At 33.6% G+C, this 10,358-nt stretch overlaps 1 protein-coding gene across 1 annotated transcript; it reads right to left on the bottom strand.

Annotated features, from left to right (window-relative positions):
- Window positions 1-1,093: 1,093 nt before the first annotated feature.
- LOC116007642 (transcription factor LAX PANICLE 1) lies at window positions 1,094-1,931 on the bottom strand. The gene has a single exon (XM_031248379.1). It carries the CDS (start codon window positions 1,915-1,917, stop codon window positions 1,402-1,404), a length of 516 nt encoding a protein of 171 aa, XP_031104239.1. The 5' UTR covers window positions 1,918-1,931; the 3' UTR covers window positions 1,094-1,401.
- Window positions 1,932-10,358: the final 8,427 nt, after the last annotated feature.

The following is a 10,358-nucleotide window of genomic DNA, read 5'->3' as shown; positions in this document are numbered from 1 at the left end:
GGGGGGGGGGGGGGGGGGGGGGGGGGGGGGGGGGGGGGGGGGGGGGGGGGGGGGGGGGGGGGGGGGGGGGGGGGGGGGGGGGGGGGGGGGGGGGGGGGGGGGGGGGGGGGGGGGGGGGGGGGGGGGGGGGGGGGGGGGGGGGGGGGGGATATCCTTTAGTTAAACTAAAAAATGATTTGGCTAGATTGATCTATTATGAAGAGAAAATTAAAAAATAATGTACAGAATTTATGCGTGCCAATTGTACTTAATACTATCATTTAGGTTATATGTAATTGTATTGGATATTTTCAAAGCCATTGCCAATACACAATCACAATTATGTATGATGATAGTCATAATAGTATTAGATTTTAATAATATGACATCTTTATTTTTCTTTTCATGAGTATACTAAACACATTTAGTGTGTGTTTGGTTTACACATGGAATCGATCGGAATGAGAATTAAATACTTGGTAATGGTAATGAGTTTTGGTGAAAGTATTTTGCATGTTTGATTGTAGCAAGGTGTAATTAGAATGATTATGAATATTAATGTTTGGTTATGTATGACCCTATATATAATAATAGAAATAAAGATTTTAAAAGTACAAAAATTAAAAATCAAAGCAATTGATCCAAATATAATGGCATTCAAAGCACCAATATTAATAATAAAAAAATCAAAACAAAAATATGAGGGATGTAGTGAGGAAGTAACAGATGAGGAGGAATAAGATTGAATGATATCCCGTTTTTAAGTAGGGAATGAAAATTTTAATTAAAGGGTACTCAAATCTCTTAATTGTATTTTAAAAAGTTGTCAACCAAATAATAAGTATGATTTTTATTTTTATTTTTGGTGTGTAAATCCATGAATCAAACACACCGTTATTCTTACAAAATGTAATATTAATTAAAAATTTTGAAAGGACAATGATTAGAGCAACCTAACTAGTCAGGTCACAACCGCACAAGAACCATAAACATCTAATTAATTCTAATTTTATTTTTCAGCTGATGAGAAAAATTCAGTGTGCATTCGTCTTGTGACTTTTGCCCCTGAAAGACCACAAACAACTAAAGTAAATCAATTTAGATTATCCAGAAATTCAAACAAAAAATGCCAATACTCCACTCCCGTTATAAAGTATAACATTAACCAATACTCAGTTACTCACATCATAATATATTACAGCAATTCAGCAAACACCACCACAGAACAGAGGTAGAGACAAGACAAAGACGAAAACGAGAAACACTACATTTACTAAATACTTCCCATTCCTAGCTAGCTGCAATGTAACTAGGATCTTTCTCATCGGAACCTACCTAAGCTACTACCTATACTAGCTAGCTAATATATATATTATATTACTCCATTCTACGTATTAATGGATTCCCTACTACACAATCTAGCTAGTAGTACACACTAAATGCATCGTCTACCGCCGCCATGCTTTCCCCCGCGCCACCGTCTCCGCCGCCGGCGGCCCCTCCCTGTCCAGCCATTATTGTGTAGTTTCCGGGACCCACTCCGTAGTTTCCCTGTGAGGACTGCACATTATAGTCACCCGCAAGAACATCATCGCCGCCGCCGCCGCAGGCGGCGGCGGCGGCGGGATAACAGTAGCTTGGGTCGTCGGCGGCGGCGAAGTTGATCATGGTTTGGTGGAGCCATATTTGGGTTTTGAGGAACTTGACGTAGTGAATGGCTTCGTCAAGCATGGACACCGTGTCCATCTTGGAGCCGCCAGGCACGAGGCTCTGCAGGATCTTGAACCGGTCGCTGATGCGGTGGCGCCGCTCCCTCGCCGCCACGCTCTGCGGGTCCGTCGACAGCTTCACCACCTTTCCGCCGGATTTCTTCTTCTTATTCCTATTTTCCTCGTTGGAATTGTTAACCACCGATGAAGAACAAGCGCTATTATCCATTATTACGTGCTCTTATAATTTGTTTTGAGGGAGCTAAGATTTCAAGGTTGATGCATGGGTGGGTGTATATATATATAGGGACAGGATGGGGTGATGCTACGTATAACGTTGAAATAAATGAAAGAAGGTAGAATGGAGATTGGATTTTGGTCTGCCATTAAATGATACGACTGTGTGGTCTAGCTACGCTGGGACCCACTGTATATTTTTTTGTGTTTATTTACTTTTGTAATCACAAGGTGGGGTGTAATTATATTCCCTACTCAAAAAGGTGTTTTTGTACCCAAAGGTTATGGTAAGTGGAGCTAGTTGGACTAGTTGTCTAGTTATTTATTCAGTTCAAGTTTGTTGTTTTTGAGAGAGCAACCGCGCGCGGGGACTGTTAGGATTGTGACGCTTTTCATGAATTGTGGCTAAACCAATTACAGCAATAATCTACAGTTTTATGCAAACTTGAACATTTCATCCAGATAAATTTTTATCAATTATGGATCAGCGTATCTGCTTTTATATTAATAATATACTCCCAACTAGATAATACAAACGTAGGGCTTCCCAAAAATGGGTTTTTCTTGGATTTTTTTGTTTTTGTTTTTGGGTGAGGTTGAGAGGAGAGTAGGAGAGAAAAAATTAAGTATGATGCAGTATTTTGAGTTTTTCTTAGCTAATTGTGAATTACTAAAAAAAAAATTGCTAGCAGATGCGCGCTCAGGTAGCAGCAACACTCGCTAGGGGTGATCACGATTCGGTTACGATTTCGAGCTAGCGATTCCTAATTCGAAAAATGTCGAACCAGAACCGGGAACCAACAGTTCTAATTTGAATGGCTGGTTCGTTCTAACAAGAAATTTTTTGTAATTTTTTCTATTTTAAAAATAGTCCAAATTTAATCCTTTCTTTTTTTTGGAATCTTTTCATTTTAAATTTTAAAAAATGATTATATCAAATATTTAAACTTTAAATTTAAACTAAAAAAATTATTACAGTTAAACTTTAAATTGTTATTTAAAGTTTAAACTTTAAATAATGCTTAACCTTTAATCAAATAATTGTTCTTTAAATTTTAATCAAATAATAGCTAAACTTTAAATGTGTGTGTGTGTGTAATTTGGAATTGGAATCATTTGGTATTATGGAGCCACCAAAACCAAAAGGTTCTGGTTCGGTTCCTATTGTAAACGGTTCAATTTGCAAATTGAACCGTGGTCATCCCTAGCACTCGTTAAGCGCATCAGGATGAGCGCCAACCCAAATACTATTTTTTTTCCTTTTCTTTTTCCCCTTCTCTCTCATTTCTCCTTTTTGACATGGTCTGAAAAATATCTGGAAAAAAACTCATACTATTGTGGATGCTCTTAGAGAACGTCTATCTTCTCAATCAACAATAGAGCTGACTAAAAGGTAGTGCGCATTTGTGTAATATTGAAATGATCTTCAGTAATACCTATTGTAGTTGGTTCCATTGCAATCCATTCCTAGTGATACTATGTACAATACAAATTGAAATGGTTTTCAATGATATCCAGTACAATCAAACATTATTAGAATCTTTTCAATATTATACAAATACAACCGTGTTTTAGTCAATTGTATGTATTGCCGATCAATAAGATAGAATTTTCTTAAATATTATTTTTAATTAATTAAATAACCAAAATAAACATTACAATCCAGTCTACCTTATACCATAAACCACTAAACTCCTAAAGCTGTGGCATAATCTATTTCAGTAAGAGAACATAGGAAATCTGGGGTATAGTAAAAAATTTCCAGTAGTAACTAAAGGGTAACAGTACAAAACCTATGTATATTTCTAAGGAGCTGAGATAAAAAGTGTCAAAATCAAACCTAACCTGATTTAATTGCTCAAAGTTGCAAGGGGAAAGAGCTTTAATGGTTAGGTTGGTTGGTGGGAATGAGAATCCCAAATAATAAATGACCCCAAGAGGGGTAAGGAACAGAAAGAGTTTTCCCCCAATGTCTTCAATTTTTGACCCATTTTGTATTTAATGTATAAACCCAGAGATACGTTTTATCCACGTTACAATATGTGAAATTTCCTCGCTCCTAAGATTTTCATACATCAACCCAATGGGATAATGGATAGATAAATCACAATGACTGATCATTTGGTGGGAGGATCATATTGAATTTTGTCGGGTGTCCACAAAGAGTTCACCACATTGAAGTTGTGACTGCCTGATTTTGCCACCACTGGGATATGCCTAATTATATGGGGTGTTGTGGAAAGCAATACTAACAATATTGTGTAGAACTTAAATAGAGTACATGTTATGCACTTACGCTAGACGAAGGTTGTCTGTAGGGTTAAGTTCAACATTCTACCCTAAAATGTAATGCTGATTATTATACAAGCTAAGTATAAAGAAACGCTTGATCATTGTTAAGTTAACAAATTTGAAATTCTCAAGACGAGATTTGATAACCAGTCAATATAGAAATAAAAAAAAATTGCAAAAGAAGCAATTTGGCTGGGTTCAATTGTTAGCATCTTTATTACTTCCTAGGATTCAAAGTGTTTGGTAAAGGAAAAACAATTTTCATGTTCATTCACTTTAAATCAATCTTTCATGAGAAAGCTGGTGCTTTGTTACTCAGTAACTCTTCTTTTTAAGAGCATTTTTAGATCAGAATTTTTATTTGATCATTTTTTTTCTGACCTTGTGCAAAAATAAAAAGAGACAAAATAAAGTACTAATGGCCTGGCAACGTCATTGTTTTATCCACTCCGATCGCAAGGATTCGAACTTTTGACTTCAGATTTTTAGTGCTAATACTTTTACTTTTACCTTCATATATATGTGTGCATGTGCACATATGCATGCATGTACTTATATATGTATTTGTACAAATATTCATCTATCAATATGGACCGTCGGTGAAATTTTCACCCATTTACGTTCATTGATTGTTAAGGTTGATTTTCGAAACATCATAAATGGTTGCTAGAAAATCTGGAACTGGAATCAATTTTTGTTACATAGATAAAAATTTATGTTCACAATTTTACTAAAATTTTTGTCACTTTTAACTAGTGGATAGAAAAATACTGAGCAAATATCAATTTTGATCTCAAGACTATTAGCAAAATGACAATTTTTATCCACATGTTTAATAATTTCTATCAATTTTGGTCCCACAACTATTGTTTTAGTATCAACTTTCATCCACGACTATTATTTTAGTGCCAAATTCATTGCGTTGGTCACACATCCGTTTAAAACGTGCAAAAATCTAAAATTGTTAAGGGTATTTTTATCATTTTCAACTTAATATCTCAATTTGAACATTAATAAATGGATTTAAGTCATACGATTGATCAAAATTCACACTTTTCCTCATCATTTTACCTTGATTTGAGGAGGAGAATTGTGAATTGTGATCGATCTTAGTGATTATATCTCTTTATTCATGCTCAAATTGGGATATTGAGTTGAAAAAGACGAAAATACCTTTAAAAATTTTAGATTTTGGCATGTTTTAAACGGATGGGTGACCAACGCGATGAATTTTGGTGCTAAAACAATAGTCGCGGGACCAAAATTAGTACTAAACAATAATCGTGGGACCAAAATTGGTAGAAATTAAACATGTGGACCAAAATTGTCATTTTACTCATAGTCATGGGACCAAAATTGGTATTTGCTCGAAAAATACTTATTGTCTAACTAAAATCATAAGGCAGGGTTTATTATGTCCACAGTTTTAGATAGTCATAGCAATTATCCATGTTGATTCTCACTATTAGTATATGATTACACTAAATGGGCTATTTGGTTGGATGTAATTGCAATTCAATTACAACACAGTTCTTTGGCCACTCAAATTACTGTGTTTGGTTAGAGAGAATTGCAATTCCACCCAATTGCAATTCCCTCTTTTTGTTGAATTTCAATTCATACTTGAAAAGAAGAAAGGAAGAAACAAGCTTTTCACTCTTAGATTATTATTAGTATTATTATTATACAAGAACATTTTAGTCTTTATATCACTTTTTCCATTCTCATCCCCAATAATTCTATTCCTCTACCAAACAATGTAATTTGAATTCTTATTTTTATTCTCACCTTATTCTTTCCCCACCGAATTAGAATTGCTTCTCTTCCTAATTCTATCTTTCCAACCAAACGCCATGTTAGATCAATCATTCTTGCCTTTCCTATTATTTTTCCGAATACCCCTGCCCATCGCATAGTTATTAAAAAAAAAATTCACTACAAGAACAATCATATTTGTCCATTAACAAATCCTTAAGTAAATTAACAAAACTAGTAAAATTTTAAGTTGTAAGTATTTAGTCGGTAAGTAATATATAGTTGTTTCATTTTTTTTTCTTGATTTAATCCTCTAAATGTTGTCTACCAACCAAATATTCACTTACCATAGTTTCTTTAGTCCTGTAATCTCTCATACTACAAGAATGAGAGGAATAAAATAGCAGCCCGCACAGACAGTTCAATTACTTCTTGAGTGAATCTGATAGATTGTGAAAAAGAGAAACAAAGTAGCGACAAAATCCCGAGTAGAGCTGCGATGGAAATGAATGCAGCAGATAGTAATTGCAAGAACATGAATCTCCCATTTTTCACCAAGGGACCGGGGTGGGTAGAACACTAATTATTGTTTCTTGTACAACTGAAATTACCAGGTTTAACTGTCCACTCAAACTGTCAATAACTTCACAATCCATCTATCCATCCATCCATCTTATTATACACATCGATCAGTCACGACTTTGTTGGGTTCATCATCTACTGATTCATAAACGTGTGATTACGATGATGGAGATGGAGATGGAGCTTGACAAGCTTTAACCTTAGCTTACCTTAATTTTTGAGGTTTTGATTTGATGCTTTAACCAAAACCCATATCAAAAACAGATAAAAACCATGTCTAGTCTTCTTAATTGATGATGAATCATTGAATCCCAGACTAGACTAATGACAATTTTAGAGGTTTTGATTGGACTGTTTAACTATAACCATTTCAAAGATATAAATATATCACTGGACTCATCATCTACCTGCTAGGCTGCTAGCTAAAGTTACACAAGGACACAAGTCAATTTTACCATACCTATATGTCTCTTCCGTGAACTATTTAATGTGAGGAAAGGCAAAGAACAGCTTTAAGCTCCACCAATTTGGTCTTAGATTATAATTGAACTTCTTGTGTTCAGAAGGGTACAGATTCAATAGTTATTGCGACGGCATGCGTATGCAACAATACCTTTAAAAAGTTGGTCAGGGAGTTTGAGTTATTTATGCATAGACTTAGGAGTTTAAACTCATGTGTATGCAACAACACCTTTAAAAAGTTGTCCTTACATACAATTGAAACGAAGATTAAATTGAATTAGTTTTATCACGCAAAATATAGATACCATTATTAAAAAATAAAAATAAAAACCATTCTGTAATTATAATAAATAATATAATATGGGCTGTTGAGAGCTCATCTTTGAGATTCTTGCACAATTTTCATTTTTTAAATTATTTTTAGACAACTCACATAAATTTGATCTTAGTAACTCGTTGTACATAATTTATGTTGCATCCACCTTTATTTACAGATTTTTTTTAATATATATTTCGATTTTTTTAATAAAAATATGGCTTTCAATCTTTCTTTATAAAATAAATAAAATAATATTTTGTTCAATTTTATCCCCTCAACTGTTGTGACATTTCACTTTGAGTCCTTAATTTTGATTTATTCCAGTTTTCTTCCTCACCTATTTCAAATATTTCACTTTTGCTTCAAAAATGCTCTTATTATTTTAATAAGGTAGGAGTTGGTCAAACTTTTACAAGGTGAAAGTATCTTAGGTGTGTTTGAAAAGCAAGAAAATGACTTCTGGAAAATGTTTTCTGGAAAATGAGTCATTTTCTGTGTTTGGATATATTCTGGAAAACTGTCTTTGTGTTTTTGGTTCGTTTTCTGAAAAAATGGGTAGAATTGTATAATTATATAATTTTTTATTTTATTTAAAATATTAAAATTATTATAATAAGATAAAAATAATATTTTTAAGTAATAAAATTTAAAAAAATAAATAAATAAACCCCTCCCCCCTTTGGTTTCCTCTCCGGGAACTAGAGCAGTGCTCTGGATTCCCGGTGGAAACCAGAGCAACTGGTTTCCGCCGGGAAATTAAACCAGAGAACTACTCTGGTTTCCGCAGTGGAAACCAAAGAACTTTCTCTGGTTTCCGGCGCCGAAAACCATAGCCTGTGACCAGGCATAGTATGATTTTCTTTTGGCAGAAAATGACTTCTGCCCATTTTGGACGGAAGTCATTTTCCGCCATTTTGGCCTCATTTCCCCAGTTTCCGTTGACTGGGATTTCCAAGTGTTGCCAAACATGAGAAACTCGGAAAATGATTTCCAGAAATTATTTTCCGGGTTTCCAAACACACCCTTATATGAAAATTGAAATATTTTCAAAAATCAAGAACTAAAAGTAAAATAAATTAAATTCAGTAACTAAAATAAAATTATCACCGCCAATTGCATATAGTGTGATGACATCCTGGTTATCACTCCAAATAAGTGGTCATAGGTTTGAACCGTAGTGGTGATGACTTAGATTCTGTGGATCCCAAATGTTTAAAAAAATATAGAAGAAATATTATCTTGTAAAAAATCATGACTGTTTCGAAAATAAAAATATCACCATAACTAATTCACCTAAAGTAAAATAAACTCCGATCAAAACCCACCAAACCTTCAATCTTGCATCTTTTACGTAAAAATAACCAACCAAAAATTTTGGACTAAATGTCTAAATCTATGATTTTTTATTTTTAGAGCAGTGGGCCACCCACCTTTTCATACTCTATCGGTCTATCCTATGCAGCTCCGCCGTTGCCCACTGAAATACGGAGAAGAATGGTATTACGGTACTACCCAATTCATAAGTAACTGAAATTGTTTTTTTTTCTTTTTTTTTTTTAATTTTTAATTTTTCTTTAAAAAAAAAAAAGCTTATCGAATAAGGGCACTTGTTAGCATTTGTAAAATGAATGTTAATTAAACTCCCTAAATAATTATACACACAATAAATTTTATAATCAAGCAGACATAAATTTATAACTTAAAGAGGCATATATTAAAAGAAATGCTATAAATTGTAGAAAATATTATTCAAAAATGGCATTTAAAAGTCATCATTTTTGGGAAATATTTTGAAGGCTCGATGAGGTGAAGGTAGAATCGGATTCTCATAACTGGAATGTTTAATTTGATATATTATAAAACAGATAATGGGATAATGATTTTAAAAATATACTCATTTCTTTGAGAAAAATTGAGTTTTGAAAGACTTTTAAGTATCATTATTTATCCTACAATGAAAAAATATATATGTTTGTACTAGTATAAATACAATTCAAGTTTTTAAAGAGTTTGAATTTTGGGACATAGATGTCCTCTCGCTCGTGGACTTGTGTTCACTTTTGAAAATCTGTCTCTAATTTTTAAATTGAAAGTGAGGATAAAGTAATTCACATTTTAGCATACCAAAAAAAAAAAATTCTTTATTCTTTCTCGTACTGCCATCTACTGTCTTTAAATTCGGCAAACTCTTATGCTATAACTTAAAGTATTATACCTTCGGCGAACTCTTCTGCTATAACTTAAAAGTATTATACCTTTGTTCAAGTTCGTTGAACAATTTATTTGAGTGCTCAAATAAGTTAGGGTAATTCATTGAATCTTGGATAGTTGACGCTTCAATTCTATTAGCACTCTCAAAAAGAAGTGAATCGATTTTAAAGAAAACTTGAGTGTCGCTCGCCTTGAATTAACTGAGAAATTACCAAATCAAATTTTAGCAATTTTTAATTTTAAAATTTGTGAAATTTTCCTACATACACATATACTCATGTTGCCAACTACCATGTAATGTAATGACATCTCGGTTACCATTCTAAATGGGTGATCATAGGTCGGAACCTCAGTGGTGGAGTCTTAGATTCCTTGGATTAAAAATGTTTGAAAAAATATAGAACATATACTACTTTATAAAAAAATTCACTAAAAATATATATACTCCGTACAATAGCTACTTACTTCCTTAGCTTATACTCCTAATAAGTCCAAATAATACTGAAAATAGACGTTGCGTAGGCGTGTTTGAAAGTTGAAACTAACAAAAAAAACAATTATACGCCTTACGTATATAACTAATGTGTAAAATATAGACTTTTGCATTTTACTAACTCCAAAACAATACTCAAAATACACATTGCATGTTTCAAAACTAAAATGATTTCCACTCTTTACTAATATCACTGGCGTGTATTTCTATCTTTATGCATGCAGATATCTAGAAGTCTTCTGAAAAGATAGGAATTGTCCACCAGCGGCAGGATTATAACAGTGGTTATACGGTACACCATGGCCCGCAATGCATTGTG

This window comes from Ipomoea triloba, chromosome 15, assembly GCF_003576645.1.
Source record: "Ipomoea triloba cultivar NCNSP0323 chromosome 15, ASM357664v1".
NCBI classification, from domain to species: Eukaryota; Viridiplantae; Streptophyta; class Magnoliopsida; order Solanales; family Convolvulaceae; genus Ipomoea; species Ipomoea triloba.
Note: the sequence above shows the minus strand (reverse complement) of the source record. Positions and strands in the feature narration are given on the sequence as shown.

Excerpts from the sequence above, each read along its gene's own strand:
- LOC116007642 (XM_031248379.1), bottom strand. The coding sequence starts at position 1,917 with ATGGATAATAGCGCTTGTTCTTCATCGGTGGTTAACAATTCCAACGAG.